Here is a 17290-nt window from a genome sequence, read left to right on the forward strand (position 1 = left end):
GTCCAAAATTCCCTGAACTATAAAATGGAGATAACTATAGCACCTCCATAATAGAGCTGTTGTGAGAATCAAATGAAATAACATATTTAAAATACTTAAAGTGCTTTCCAAACTTTATAAATAATATTGTAATGAGTCCCAAAATTCTCAGTGCATTTTAAGTATTACTAGATGGATTAAAACATAGTTTTCAGGTTGAAAATAAAATGTGGATCTTCAGGATATATTGCATAAATATTAATGATAGTGGTGGTGGTGATTGTGACATGTGATCTCATGTATAAAAATATTTACTCCTGGAATACAGCTCTCAAGCCTTCATGCCATCTTATTTTCTGTCCACATAACCCGTAAATTCTCAAGATAGATCACACTGAATGGATATCACTAGAATACACAGATTGTCCTTATGTTATCCTTTGCTCTTACAAAATGAATAGTTCACATTTTTGTTCAATCATATGGCTATCTTTCTAATGATATCCTTTTTCAATCCTTTCTTTGTGTCATTCTGGCTTGATAATGTTCCATAGCCCATTCATGCCTACTATACACCTGTCAATTGCTATTATCTTTTCTTAACTGCACAGGATAAATGGAAGAATATTATTAATAAAAAGTTAAATTTTTATTTTAGAGAGTCATTAAAAACAAGATTCAGTTTTCCTATGGCAATTCAAGTCATTCCTATTTGTTTTTCTTCCAGCTTATTGTTCAGTAGTAGTAAGGTAGCAATTTGGTAAACATGCTTTCAATTAACCCCCAAAAAAGCATTTCTATAAATGAAAAATTTTAATTACAAAATAGATCAACTATTGCTTTTATCCAGTAGCTTTGTGTTGTTTTTCTTATATATAAAATGAAAATGGTAAACCAGAACAAGATTCTTTCTAGTTTTATTTGTCTATACCAAAAAAGTATTATGGGATTATTATCTTTAGATTCAAAGCTACACCAACTTTCCCACCCATAAATATTCTTTAAATTGTTAATTAACTTAATTGTACTTATTCCATGACTTTGTAGACTTTTTCATGACTTAGTTCAAGATAAACTTGGAAGATTTATTCCCATTATTTTTAAAATTTTATTTATCAGAAGTAAGACGTATCTTTGAAATACTATAATGTAAGCACTGATTTTAATCTCTAAAAAAAACAAGGAATAAAGATGGAATTCAATTCAAAAAACTTTCGGTTTTTTGAATACAAGAAGGCAGTGTCCATTAACATTAATGGAAATTACAACAATTTATCCAGGTCAAGGATATAGCTGTCTCAATAAATCTTTAAAATCACAGTCATAATGAATAAGGAATGGGCCAAATGAGCTAAAAAAGCATTGAAAACATGATGTAAAACCAAAATATAATCTTTTATTATTTCTGATCATTAAATTTTAGAAAATAACCAAATTTAAAAGTCTTTATTGATTTATAAGTTCCATAATGCAGGAAATAGAGGGAAAAATCAATTATAACAAATCTAACATGATGAAGTGATCTCTTTAAAGCTTACATTTCTTCTTAATATCATAGGGAGTATTCTCTGGAATTCCATAATTATATAAAATCAATAGTGATTTACCATTAGAATCATATGCTGTTTCTTAATAACAGATTCAACATCAAGATACTAATTTGATGTTGCAAGTGCTAAAGTTGATATGAGACTTTAGGTCTACAAATAGAAAATGACTGTGTATTATTATGTCCAATATTCTTATACTACAGATGAGAAAACTGATGTTTAGTAGGATTGAGTGACTTCAGTCAGTCAATAAACATTTATAAAGTACTTACTATGTACCAAATACTATGCTAAGTCCTGGGGTTATAAAAAAAAAATCTTGGATGATTAGATTTCTATTCTTTATTCTGATATGTCTTTTGGTTGGATGAAAAGTTTTAGTACCTATTTTTGATGGGCAAAATGCCTGAATATTTTTTTTCTTATAGATTTTAAAACATATGTATGTACATGTAAATTAGATATATATACATATACATATTTATGCATATATACAGGCCTTATAGAAAACCTAAGCAGGTCTGGCCTAAAAGTATTCACAGTATTCACAGGCCTAAAAGAATTCACAGATTCACATGAATCACAAGGGCATCAATGAGAATTGATTCTGAATAACATGGAAAGAACCATAGTGGAAATTACAAAGTTGTATTCAAAGCTTTAGTACCTATCTACATCCTCTCTCAGTATCTTTCTTCCTTCTTGTTATGCCTTCCCAAATTCTACATCTAGTATCACAATGCTTTATGTTGACTTTCTACTAGTTTCCATCAAAACTGTAGCTACTAATTAAGAGACTGTTTGATAACAAGATGTGAAAGCTTGATAATCAGGTTAGAGCTTTATTTTAAAAGATGACCTCTATTGGAGAGACAAAGAAAAAAATATTCACCTAGCTGGCCTTGGAGAAAGTTTTCTCATGAGTTAGCCTAAAATGCCCCAATGGGGCATTCAAAGTATTATGTCCCTATTTTGCCTTATAGGAAATAAATAATGAACTTCTAAAATAATGCCAGTCTTTTCAAGAATGATGCCAACCTGCCCACAGATGGGAAATGTTCATTACCCAATGGATTTACACTATAAAAAGAATTTTCCAAATGAATACCGTAATTAACCAAGAGACCAGATTAAATTCAAACATAAGGTTTTATCCCATTGTAGTTTGTTACATTAACTTGAACTAAACCCAATTTTGAAGTAAATACTAATAAAAAATAAAATAAACCATGTGGATTTCTTGAAAATTGCAGTATTCTAAACCCTTTTCCTCTATCCACCTACATTATATATTCCCCTTGCTTTTTTCTTCCCATCAGTGAAAAACCTTAATACATACTTCATTGAAAACATTAAAGTTGCGTAACAGAAGCTCCCACTCTTACCCAATTCCATACTTCAAATTACCTCATCATCAACACCCATTCTTTCTCTTTTGCTCAGATCTAAAGTATGAAGAAGGCCTTCTCTTTGTCAACAACTATCTCCCTTTAAAGAAAGGAATCCAACCTCTTCAATTTCCTTGACTTTTTGACTATGTATTTTTATCCATTTATCCACTGCCTCATTCCCTGCTGCCTACAAAAATGTGCAGATCTCCCATTATCCTTAAAAAATATTCACTTGCCCTATTACTGCATTACTCCACCAGGGATTGATCAGTCTATCCCTGTCTATAATTCCTTTGATCTACAAACTCATTGAGAGAAAAATGCCTATACTTAATGCCTCTATTTTCTCACTTTCAACTCATTTCTTAACCCCTTGTAATGTGGCTTCTGTTTCCATCACTATACTGAAGCTGTTATCTCCAAGATGACCAATAAATTTTATTACTAAGACATTGGACTTAGTAATTATTAATTTCTTCTTAGTCCTTATTCTTTTTTTATACTACTGGGTACTCAGACTTCCTTCAGCTTTGATGACATTGCTCTGCTATAGTTATATCTTACCAATTTGACTAATTTTTTTTTTTTCATTTTCCTTTGCTTTGATCATTATCCTTATCCCACCACCTCCTATACATGAATGTAGCTCCAGGATTTGTCCTGGGTATTGTTCAGTTCTTTATTTATACTCTTAATTTCAACTCCTCATCCTTGTCCTTCCCCCCTAAAAATGAATGTAGCCCCAGACTCTGTCTTGGGCTCTATTCAATTCTCTTTATATTCTTAATGATTTCAGTTCAACTTCCATGAATATAATAATCATATCTACATAGATGAGTCAAAGACTGGCATATTTAGACTTCATTTCTCTTCTGAACTCTACTCCTGAATTAGCAACAGGTTACAAGGCTTCTCTACATCCCATAGGTATCTCAGATGTGAAAAAGCTTTCCTCTTCAACTTACATTACTTCCTAATTTTTCCAATTTCTCTTTAAGATACCACTATTTTCCCATTTATCCAAGAAGATAAGGGAGGAGTCATCTTTAACTCCTATATCATTAAATTTTATCAGTTTTATCTCCACAGCATTTTGTGTCCTTCCCCTTATTTTCATTCACATGGTCACCACTTTAGCTCAGGTCTCCATCATCTCCTATGTATATCTTTTATGTCTCTTAATTAATCTGTTCTGTTCCTTTAAGTTTTACTGCTATCCACATTTACACAACAATGAATCTGAAGTCAGGTCATGTCACTTCCTTGTTCAAGAAACGTACTGTTTTTCTACTATCTCTAGAACAAAATTCAATCTTCTAATTTCAGTATTTAAGCTCATACTGGACAGTATCTATGAAAACATAAAACTACAAATGTAGAAGTTTTTCACAGAAACATAGTCAAAATAATGTCTAGAAATGGATTAATGAGGTATTTTTCCTAGGGCAGGGAATTTTTCAAAGATTGGAAATTTGTCTCAGTGTAGGCAATTTTAAAAGGGTTTGCTATTTCTCAGGTTTGAATGAACAGCTTTAGGATATCTTGCCATATCTAACTTCTCCAGTGGGGTGATGCGTCTTATTATGGGATGCCTTTCATAACATTTGCCTTAGGAAATAATAGTTACTTTAGGTATGAAATATATAATTAAAGTTCATTCCTTTATACTTTCCTCTCCCTTATTTTACATATTGAATCAGTTGACAATTCTTATAGTTCCTACTTATACATCTTCATGTTCAGGAGATATGGCCACATCTCTTAAGTCATGTGGCCACTATTTTAATTCAGTTCATCATCATAATTCTCTAATACTGAACTCTAATACTGAAATTATATGTATATATGATAATTTGAGGAGATAACATTAACATTTCATAAGGAGTTATTAAATGTTCAGTTCATATATGCATATGTGTATATGTCTTTATATGTATATGCATATACACACAAACACAATTTTATATCTCCATTTAAGGGCAGGATGACCTTATTATATTCCTGTATCTGAACAGCCTAATGCAATGTCTGGCACTTTCACTAATGCTTATTATATTAAGTTGAACTGGAAGCTACTGGATTATTTTAATTTTCTCCACCACCATCATTTTACCTTAGTGTCCTAAGGTTTTTGTTTTTTCTCACTAGGTGAGATATTAAACTATATATACTCTTAGACCCAGCAAAATTACTACTGGGCTTATATTACAATGAAAAGCAAGAGGGGAAAGTATCCTCATGTTTAAAAATAATTATAGCAGCTCTTTGGGAATAGGAAAAATGGAAACTAAGGGGTGCTATAAATTAGAGAATGACAAATTATGGTATATGAATGAATGTATACTACTGTGCCATTAAAAATTATGAAAGAGGTACTTTCAGAGAAACCTTTGGAAATTTTTATGAACTAATGCAGAGGAAACTGAGAAGAATCAAGAATACTATTATATAATTTTATATATATATATATATATATATATATATATATATATATATATATAAATGTTTTATAACATTTTAAAGACAACTGAAAAACTTAAGAACTCTGATGTATGCAATGATCAAACATGATTTCAAGAAACTGAAAATTATATGTACACCTCATGATACAGTGGTGATATATTAGATATGCATTTTTGGATATGGCAAATGTGAGAATTTGGTTCAATTGTGTGTATGTTACCAGCCTTTTGCTTTGTTTTTTTCAATAGGTTTAGAGGAGAAGAAAACTAATGCTTATTAAAAGAAGAGGAGAAGGAGAGGGAGGAGGAGAAGAAAAAAAAAAGAAAAAGAAGACAAAAAGGAGAGGAAAGGAAGAGGCCAAGAGAAGACAAGAAATGGATAAGAGGAGAGAAGATAGGAAAAAGAAGGAAAAGAAGGAAAAATGAGAGAAGACAAGGAGAAAAGCTGAAAGGGAAGGAAAAAAGGAGGGGAGGGTATGGGGAGAAAGAAAGGGAAAGAGAATCAAAGACTAATAACTTTAAACAACCCCATTACTCCCAATGCAGTCTTTGAGTGAGAATTACCTTTCTGTCCATTATAAAATTTTCTGAACAAGATTTTCTTTAAAAAAAATAAAATAAAGAAAAATTCAATTATTATTCAATTACATTTGCTAACCCAGAGAAGTTGACTAATATATCTTTCAAAGATTTTCTATAATAAAAATATTGGTTGAAACAAAAATGTTTTTATGCTTAAATCTCAGCTAATCAGAAAAGTCTATTAATCAGAACACTACATTCCTCAATCATTATAGTCAATCTAGGGTTGGTTATAATTCAAACTTCAACAAAAGTTGTGTTTAGTTTTAAAAAGGACCTGATTATATACATATATGTATAATACAGCTTGCTATTGCAGAAAGGTTGAACAGATTAGGCAAGTTACAAACTAATTGAACCTCAGTTTCCACATCTGTAAAAATGAGAGAGTTGCTCTTTTAAGTACCTTCCAGTCCATACTTGTGTTATTTCATAACAAACAACATTCATATTTTCTCTGAATACTGATGAGAATGAAAACTAAAGTATGGAAGAATAACTGAGGCAATTTTACACATGTGCCAGTGCAGATTAGCAATGAGACAAAAAGGAACTGGGAGAGAAGATAAAAAATAGGAAAAAAAGATTTTGGAATACAAAATAAGGCCCAGGCTATCACCCACTGTTAGGGACCAAAATTGAGCTGATTTTCTAAAACTTGGGGGAAAAAAAACAACAAAATAGAATTGAATTTCAATCAAATTGAGATTTCATTTTATTTTATTACTTCACTTATGCACATATTTGTAACAAAGCAAGGAAATCTTGTCTTCTGACAAAAAATAACTTCTAGAAAATTCATGTCCAACCAAGCATAACAAAGATAGACTTTAAATCTGAATAATAGGGCTAGGATACTCTAAGGGATTTTCTTATGTCTTGAAATATTTGAGCAGAGCTTTACTAATGGTTAAGAAGTTCATTTCTGAAAGTTTATGCTTCAAACTTTTTCAAATACACCCACTACTAATATGAGAAATACACAGATTTTAAGAATGTTACATAAATACAATTACTGGTACCCTAAATATTCGATTAGCCACCAAAGGATTGTCTATTGAAAATATCCTTCCACAAAAAAAAGCTGCTGGATACATATTGCCACTTGAATTAATTTTCCTACCCGTGTACAAAGTCTACATAGCATCAATTTATCAGAGAAAACTAGGTATATAAGGCCACCCTGACTCAGGCGTTAAAATAGGTGCATAACAGCAGGAAGTTTCTAAGATGGGCTTTTCAATCTATATTAAGTCAGGCTGAACTGTTCAATTTAGAGATGGGGGGAGGGGCGGGAAATAGCATTAGTTTCAGCATGCCATTCAGCTGCGCACAGAACACTACACAGTCTTTATACATACATACATAGTATATATATATATATATATATATTATATATATATATATATATATATATATATATATATAGCCAAGAAGAAAATACACACACACACATTTAAAAAAAAAAAAAAAAAACAGAATAAGCACAATTGCATTAGATGCAAGAAAACTTAAAAAAAAAAAAAAAAGTCCTCAATATTAAATGGTTTATCCAGTCAAAATGGAGAACCCAATCATGGATTTTTACCTCCTCCCCCAATTTCCTTGTTCTCCCTTTTTGCTCTCCCACAGACAGCTCTGATTCTTCCCCAGCTGTGTTTGCAAAACATAGGTGCACGGGGCCACTCACCTGTCGTCGTTTTGCCACCCTTGGTCCCCTAGCAGCAAATCCCGAAATCTGTATCTTGGGGGCAGAGGGGGGACCTCGCTCTCCAAGTCAACCATTCTTCCCCAGGGAAAGGGGAAAAAAGAAAATTAAAGGAAAAGGAAAAAAAAAAAGAGAGAGAAAGAGAGAAGGGATGGGGTTGGGAATAAAGGAAAGAGATCTAACAAGAGAGGATAAAGGGGAGAGGGAATGGTCGCCTGAGAGGAAGACAAGCAGGTTCCTCGAAACCTAGGGTGTGATGCGAGTGATGCAAACCAAGCCCAGGAGCAAAGTGGTACTCTGGTGAAAAGCAGCCAGTGCTCCTAGCAGCTCCTGTGCTGGGGCACCGACTCGGCGCAGCCTCCGGTAAAGAGGACCCAGAGGCGAGGTGAGAGCACAAAAGTTACTTCTGGGGGGCAAGCGTGCAGCAAAAGGGAGGTGAGGAAGGGGTCTTCGGGGAAAGGTAGGGGCGGGACCGGGAAGGAAAGCACTGCAGGGAGCAGCAGGTGAGCTTCCCCTGCACCTCTTGCCTGGGGCTCCCAGCAGCAATTCCCTCCGGGCTGGCCCGAGCCGAGCTCTAGGCTCGGCTCAGCTCAGCTGGGAGGGGAGTCTGGTTGGGGAGGGGGAAGTTATTTTTTAGTCGCGGATACGCCGCCAAGCTCTTGCTCCCCGAAATGTCATTTGGAGCTGCCGCTGGAGCCCCCACCAATGAAATTATTTCTCATTAGCATAAATCAGTGACGGCACCTGGAGGCTTCTCGGGGACAGCCAATGGAAGAGAGCTCATTAGAAGATTCCCGGGCTGCAGCCCCAAGGGAGGGATGGGAGCAACCCGCCCACGCCACTGATTGCTGGGCCTAGGTCTTTTTCCTATGCATCTGGGTACCTCCCTTTATTTCCATCCCTCTTAGGTGGGCGGAAGGAAAATTGATTTCCCCGCTTGAGGATTGAGGGAATCCCCATTTATCCCAAAGGGATTCCCCGTTTTCCCTTCTCAAATTCTCAAGGCTGTGAGGAGTTTTTCTTGTTCCTGGGAACAGAATACGCACCTTTTTGTCCCACATATTCGGGTGGACCAATTCAAAACCAATCGAGAATTGTTGTGAAGATTAAATGACATAATAAATATTAAAATGTTTTAACAAATATAGAGGTTTATATTGGTCTACTGTATTTTTGTAAAGTAGAGATGTAATAATAATTTATATGGATATTTTAATTGTTTTTTTTAACCTTCACTTGTTCCTTTGAGTCTTACACCTCTCTAATTACTACAGTGATATCTCTACTTTATGAATAAGACAAATGAAGTATTAAATGATTTGCCCAGGATCACACCAATAGAGTCAGAGAATTTCTTGACTGAGTCCAATCCTACCTCTCAGGTTTTATTGACCTGTCTTGCTATGCAGGATGTTTTCTCTGAGCTAGAAAAATATGAGGAATTTAGTCCTACAATTATGGAATAGCTACTATGTGCAAGGTACTGCCCTAGGTGCTGAAAACAAACGCCATTCTTGGGATCATACCTCTATGGAAAAGAGTAACATCTTTTCTAGCCCAGTTTTCTCAGTTACAAATGAGTAAACGGAGCTCCAGAGAGTTTAAATGATATGTATGAAGTCACACAAGTAGTCATTAAACTTCAGACATCACCTTTGAACCTGTATTCTCTCAGGATAGAGTGTTTTCACCACTAGGGTGCAAAATAATGCAAAATTATCTTTAATAATAGCTAACATTGGGGTAGATTTGACATGATATGGCCAATCCTAAATTTGTTCCCTGCAATATCTAAGTTTAAGGGATGTGGATTGGACCTATGATTTCATTCATATAAGGAATTCTCAACTGAGAAATTCCTTCTACCAATGAAGTTTGGCATCTTTTTTTTTAGCAAAATATAATGTTAGAAAGTTGTCTAGAGGAGAGAAGTAAGGTGACTTACCCAGCTTCACACAGACAGTACGTATGTGTGTCAGAGATGGATCTTGAACCGAAGTCCTCCAAGGCAGTTCTCCATCTATTAGGCCTTGTTGCCTCTCTTAAATCCTGAATTGAGAGGAATATCCATCAACTGCTTCATTAATCTTCACCAATGAAGCCAGAGAAAGACAGCTAACCTTTCACCTCACTTATTCATAACAATGGTTTGCAGCAATATTTTTTTAAATGTACTTTAAACAAAAATTTAACTCTAGTTGCTGGGTAAAAGGTGTTATACTATTAGTGGTATACTGACAGCATTGAGTTACCACTCACTGATTAGATAGTCATGCTTTCTTTGTAAATGTGATGGGCAATCCAAGTTTACCATTTGTGTCAAGTTTTTAATTCAAAGCTAAAGCTAGCAGGGAGCTGAATCCTTGACCCTAGCTAAGAAGGTCTCTCTCTAGAGGATTTTTTAAAGGCCTGATTTGTAACAAAACCTGTCTTACATTCTAAGCATTCCCAGTAACATGAATAGAATCAGTTGTATTTTAGCAACAGTGAAAAGAGAAAGCAATAGAGAACAAGGAGAATGGCAGAACATCAGATTCAACACAGGGATTAAATCTCCAAAGGGCAGGTAAGGAATAAAGAGAAAAGGTGGTTGGGAGATTTGTGAAGGTGTTCCTACAATTGATCTAATTTTATGAAGATCCCTGATGGTTTTGTCAGAAATAAAGCCTGCCTGCTGTATGCACAGTTCATGACTATATCACACAAAAGAACCTGTCTATCTAAAAATGCATGTAATGCCTGAGGTGTAGTAATGTAATTAAATAGTAATAATAAGTGCCCTTCACGCTTTTTCCTTCATATAGGTCCCCCTCAACTCACACATTTTTAGCTTCACTTTCAATGCTAACCCTAATGTTCTATCAATTCCTCTGCTTCTCCCTTTTCTGTACTGTCACTGGGAAAATTTAGTGACTTGTTTATCAAGAGTTAAAATTTAAAGAAAAATCATTTAGGATATATGTCATAGTGAATGGTCAACTGTAATCTTCTCTCTCTACAACTCCAGAACCACTGGTCTACACTTAAAATTAGCTGAATCAGAGAATTAATCTCTATCCTAATGATCTCTCTTCTTACAAATCTTAAATCTGTGATTATCACAAATGTTCCATATTTTGTCCCTGTGACAGGCTTCAAGAAATCATTCTACCAGTCTTCATATGAGATCCCAAACCTCATTCCCAAACCAGATTGTAAGTGAGGCCACAAGTATTTTATATAGCTTTGTCTCCTAATATATCATTCCATGGATCACCTAGTACATTGTCCTTCTCAAATAAGATGCTCAAAAATACTTGTTGAAGGAAGTAACTATCTCATTCTGAAGTTAAATTTCCTCAACTCCCTCAGTATTTACAATATGAAAAAATTCCCTACTGAAAGACTGATGTAAAGATGTAAAGGGACAGCTAAAATAGAATTTAACCAGGAAAATTAAAATTTATTTATTGGTCAGTGCCAGAAGATCTGGCTTATGAAGGCTAAGAGAAACAGAGCAATAGATGTGGAGGATAGGCTCAAATGTAGCCAAATATAAAAGCATGGGTCAAATCAGTTGTAGGAGAAAAACAAGAAGAGATGGGTAAACCTTTTGGGACCTATAATAATGACAACTCATTTTTATAGTTGTTATCTATTTTCAAAGAGCACCAAAATGAACCACCATGTTAGAGTTCAGTTACAGTGTGTCTGACTGTGGCTGATCTTCCCAGTACAAGCTCATAATGTTCTACCACAGATCAGGCACAAATGGTTTATATGAACATTTGCAGTGGATTTTTTCACTTTTCACAACTTGCATTTCTTTTGAGCTACTTCAATTCTGTTTTGCCCATAAGTCACAGCACCTTCTCTAATAATGACATGCTATGCTGGGTGGTCCTGTGCCAGTGTCTTCCATGTCATGCAATCAATTCTAAAGTTTTTGAGACCTGAATAGTGTCCTTGTATCACTTTTTCTGACTACCAAATGGTAACCAAATGAGTGCTTGCTCTGAGTTCTCCATAAAATAGTCTTTAAGCAAGATATTTTTGGCATTCAAATAATATTACCAGTCCAATAAAGTTGCACTCTCTGCAATAGAGTTTGAATGCTAGCAGTTTGCTTCAAGAAAGGACCTCAGTATCTGCCTGGTACCTTATCCTACCAAGTGAACTTCAGAATCTTCCTAAGACAAATTAAATGGAAGTGATTCAGTCTGGCATGGCAGTGATACACTGACCATGTTTCATAGCATATAACAATCGTGAAATCAAAGCTAATCTAGTCAACAAACTTGCATGCCTACCAAAAAGAGTGAACTATAGGGTCATAATAATGTGACTACATGAGAAGGAAAATGTTATGCCAAAATCATTCATGACTATTTTCCCACCATGACAAACTCATGATGTCAAAAAAAAATTTATGAACACCTAGAGATCCTTATCATCAATGTGTCAAGAGAAGACAAGCTTATAGCTCATTTTTATAGTACTCTACATTTACAGAATCCTAATCATTGTGACTATAGACTTCAATTTGAAAGGGATCTTAAAGACTATGTAGTCCAATTCCTTCATTTTACATTTGTAGAGATTTGAGACTTAGAAAAGTTTTGATATACTTAAAATCATATGGATAATAAGTAAAAGAGTAAGGATTTGGACTCAGATTCTCTGACTACAAATCCAGCATACCTCAGATTTTCCTTACAACAAATTCCTGAGGTGTTTAATATAAATTTCAGTGTCCCCATTTGCTAGGTGAGTCATGTAAACCTCAAAAGGGGGGACAACTAATATATACCTAAGGATTAGTGTAGACTATTAGGTTTTTTAAATGCAATGTTGTCTGTGTTTTATTTTATTTTATTTTATTTATTATGTTAAATATTTTCTAATTGCACTTTAATCTGGTTTGGGCAGCCCTTAGAAGTGTCAAATATGGCTTGTTTGACACCCCTGTTCTAGATGAACAAGCAGAATTTTAGAACAGTAAAGTGACTCATTTATCTTTAATTACATAGCCTGTAAGGAGCATAACCAGCACTGAAGACCTGTCCTTTGACCTTCAAGTCCAATTCTTTCTCTCTCATCATTTGTGTGTCTGCATGTAAAGGGAAAGTCTGAAAATAAAGTTATCTTAAGTATAAATCATAGTGAAATGAGATAAAACTGAGAATGAGTCCTTTTTTAAATGTCTGGTAAAATGGTTCCCAATTTTTTTCAGTCTTATTTTAATACTTTTTCATTCTCTTTAAAGGGTGCAATAGGCAGGGGTTATAACACTCAAATACTATGACAAAAAGAGTCTATATACATGCATACATACAGTCACAAATAATGACATATGAACATGTAAATGCTATGTGTCTAAACACTGTGTGGATATGCATGTATATATGTATATGCATATAGGAATACACACATGGATGTTTATATAATACCTTAAATAGCACAGCTAATCCATCTCTGCCTATGTGATTCCTTTCTGTGTCTTCCTAAATATTCTCTATTCTCTACTTCATGTACTAAAGGACTTTGTTGAGATCTTTTTTATACTTTATAGATATTGTTGTTCAGTCATTTTTCAGTTGTATCTGACTCTTTGTGAAACCATCTGGGATTTTCCTGATGGAAATACTGTAATGATTTGCCATTTCCTTCTCCAAGTCTTTTTACAGATGAAGAACCAAGGCAAATGGAGTTACAGGCTTTGCCCAGGATCATGCAGGTAGTAAATGTCTGAGACTAGATTTGAAGTCAGAAAGGTGAATCTTCCTGAGTTAAGACAAGCCTGAAAAGCATCCATTATGCCATCTAGCTGCCCACTTTGTGGTTGAACAAAAATCCTTAATAGAGGCCAATAAATAAGTCAACATTTATTAGACTCTACTATGTGCCAGTGACTATGCTAAGTACTAAGGATACAAATACAAATTAAAAGACAGTCCATGGATTTTTGGAGACAAACACCATTGGTAAGCATATATATTTCCATATTTTTGTGTATCACTTAATATTGATAATCAGATTGTGTTAAAAAATATAATTATTTCCGTTGTCCCAAAAGCTGATTTCTAGGGCAGAACTATAAATGATTGAATACTTGTAAAAAGGAAAGAGACAAAAGATTGGATGAGTACTGAAAAATGAGGATGAGCATGGCTGTTTTGTACTCATGCCCTGCAATTGTATATCATGTCCACAGTAGGAAATTACCCACTTTCAACCTTCTTAATAGTTGATGACATACATACCCATTGGGATCAAGACACAGCCCCTTTGGGGTCAAACCATGGCTTCTCAGGTAACACTAGGCCCCAGTTTGGTATAATCTAAACAAAGGACTAAATATTTCATCCTTTTATTTTTTCCTAGGTGGATTTTTAGGTTAAACTAACTGTCTAATAAAATGTTGACTTATTTATTGGCTTCTATTAAGGAATCCTGTTCAACCTTAACTAATATGTGAAAGATACTTTATTGGAAGAGATAAACATTTTTAAATTGGATGAGATAAGTATTCTCTGAGTGTTTCATGACTATTGTATTGTGTTTCTTGACTATTTGTTCTCATTGATTCTAGATTTCATTGATTTTTGTCTACCTTTTGGTAATAAGACAATTTGAGAAAGAACTATTGCTTATCCCTTGCTCTCATCTATGATAAAATGTATTTGAAGCCATAAGACTTCTTTGGGGATGATCCAAAATTGTAACAGACAGAATTTCCTCCAAAAAAATGGTTTAAAGAAACTAGGTTTGTTCTTTAGTTTAGTGAGGACACATACAGAGAGAAAGAATGAGGACAATATAAAAGATTGTTGTTGAATCATTTTTCAATCATGTTCAACTTTTTGTGGCCACATTTAGGGTTTTCTTGGTAGAGAAAATTCTATCTCCAGTTCATTTTTTTACAGATGAGGAAAATGAGACAAACAGGATTAAATGATTTGTCGAGAGTATACAGCTAGATAGTGTCTGAGTCTATATTTGAACTCATACAGATGAGTCTTCCTGACTCCAGCCGGTCACTCTATTCACTGTGCCACCTGGACATATAAGTGATTAAAAGATTGTGAAGAGGAAAGGAAAATAGAGTAAAGCCTACTTTAACAAGAAAACAATACTGTGAGAAAGAGGAATTTACAAATAGATAAATGAGAAAACAAATAGTTAAAATCAACAAAATTACAGGACCAGGGGATCATTATATACTTCAACAACAATACTATATGATGACCAGTTCTGATGGACCAGGCCATCCTCAGCAACGAGATCAACCAAATCATTTCCAAAGGAGCAGTAATGAACTGAACCAGCTATGCCCAGAAAAAGAACTCTGGGAGATGACTAAAAACCATTACATTGAATTCCCAATCCCTATATTTGTGCACACCTGCATTTTTGATTTCCTTCACAAGCTAATTGCACAATATTTCAGAGTCTGATTCTTTTTGTACAGCAAAATAACGTTTTGGTCATGTATATTTATTGTGTATCTAATTTATATTTTAATATATTTAACATCTACTGGTCATCCTGCCATCTAGGGGAGGGGGTGGGGGGTAAGAGGTGAAAAATTGGAACAAGAGGTTTGGCAATTGTTAATGCTGTAAAGTTACCCATGCATATATCCTGTAAATAAAAGGCTATTAAAAAAAATCAACAAAATTAGATAATGAAAAGTTATGAAGCAAATATAAACAAATAGAGAATAATCAATAACAAAGCAATGTTTATGAATCTATATCTCCAAATACTGTCAAATTTGATACTAATCAATAATATGGACCAAGAATGATGGTTTTTAATTGTGTCCTTTAAATGAAATTAAGATGATTAAGCCAAAGTTTTTAAAAGAGAGAAGTCCATACTTCACTTTATCATATGCAATCAGGCTAATGTGTACAATACAAAAAATTAATTTCTTTCCTATTAATATTTTGGATTACATATACAACATTAAATTTTAAGTATTTATATATACATATGTTTTGTGTATTTATATATATATATATATATATAATATTACATATATATAATGAATGTTAAGCAGTATTGCCTAATTTAATATATTTCCCACTCAATCCATAACTTCTGTTAAGTATATATATATATATATGGTTTTTAAAAATATGATAATATTATTAAGATAAAATTGTTTCATATTATAGAGCAGCAGTTACCAAAACTATTTGGTATTGGCTAAGGAATAGATTAGTTGATCAGTGGAATAGATTAGGTTCAAGGGATAAAACAGTCAACAAATATAGCAACCTAGTCTTTGACAAACCCAAAGAGCCCAGCTTTTGGGATAAGAACTTACTGTTTGATAAAAATTGCTGGGAAAATTGGAAACTAATATGGCAGAAACTAGGCATTGATCCATACTTAACACCGTACACCAAGATAAGGTCAAAATGGGTTCATGACCTAGGCATAAAGAATGAAATTATTAATAAATTAGAGGAACTACTGGGATTATATCCCAAAGAGATTATAAAGAAGGGAAAGGGACCTGTATGTGCACGAATGTTTGTGGCAGCCCTTTTTGTAGTGGCTAGAAACTGGAAACTGAATGGATGTCCATCAGTTGAGAATGGCTAATAAATTGTGGTATATGAAAATTATGGAATATTACTGTTCTGTAAGAAATGACCAACAGGATGATTTCAGAAAGGCCTGAGAGACTTTACACGAACTGATGCTAAGTGAAATGAGCAGGACCAGGAGATCATTATATACTTCACAACAATACTAGATGATGACCAGTCCTGATGGATCAGGCCATCCCTCAGCAACGAGATCAACCAAATCATTTCTAATGGAGCAGTAATGAACTGAACTAGCTATACCCAGAAAAGAACCTGGGAGATGACTAAAAACCATTACATTGAATTCCCAGTCCCTAATTTATGCACACCTGAATCTTTGATTTCCTTCACAAGCTAATTGTACAATAATTCAGAGTCTGATTCTTTTGTACAGCAAAATAATGTTTTGTCATGTATACTTATTGTGTATCTAAGTTATATTTTAATATATTTAACATCTACTGTCATCCTGCCATTTAGGGAGGTGGGGGAGAGAGGTGAAAAATTGGAACAAGAGGTTTGGCAATTGTTAATTGTAAAGTTACCCATGTATATATCCTGTAAATTAAAGGCTATTAAATAAATTAAAAAAAAAAAAAAGAAACAGTAAAAAAAAAATAAAAAATAATAATAAAAAAAAAAAAAAAAATAAATTAGAGGAACACAGGATAGTTTACCTCTCAGACCTGTGGAAGGGGAAGGTCTTTATGACCAAAGCAGAACTAGAGATCATTACTGATCACAAAATAGAAAATTTCGATTATACCAAACTGAAAAGTTTTTTGTACAAACAAAACTAATGCAGACAAGATTAGAAGGGAAGCAATAAACTGGGAAAATATTTTTACAGTCAAAGGTTCTGATAAAGGCCTCATTTCCAAAATATATAGAGAATTAACTCTAATTTATAAAAATCAAGCCATTCTCCAATTGAAAAATGGTCAAAGGATATGAACAGACAATTCTCAGATGAAGAAATTGAAACTATTTCTAGTCATATGAAAAGATGCTCCAAGTCATTATTAATCAGAGAAAT

General features: G+C 33.8%; 1 protein-coding gene across 2 annotated transcripts in view; it reads right to left on the reverse strand.

Moving 5' to 3' along the window:
- KCNT2 (potassium sodium-activated channel subfamily T member 2) overlaps positions 1-8335 on the reverse strand; it is a 542167-nt gene extending 533832 nt beyond the window's left edge. For both annotated transcript variants that reach the window (XM_031937081.1, XM_031937080.1), the window contains exon 1: positions 7655-8335. In XM_031937081.1, the coding sequence (XP_031792941.1) occupies positions 7655-7749 (95 nt within the window). In that variant the 5' untranslated portion in view covers positions 7750-8335. The remainder of the gene's footprint in view (positions 1-7654) is intronic.
- Between the last annotated feature and the right edge of the window lie 8955 nt (positions 8336-17290).

Source organism: Sarcophilus harrisii, chromosome 4 (genome assembly GCF_902635505.1).
Source record: "Sarcophilus harrisii chromosome 4, mSarHar1.11, whole genome shotgun sequence".
Classification (NCBI taxonomy): domain Eukaryota; kingdom Metazoa; phylum Chordata; class Mammalia; order Dasyuromorphia; family Dasyuridae; genus Sarcophilus; species Sarcophilus harrisii.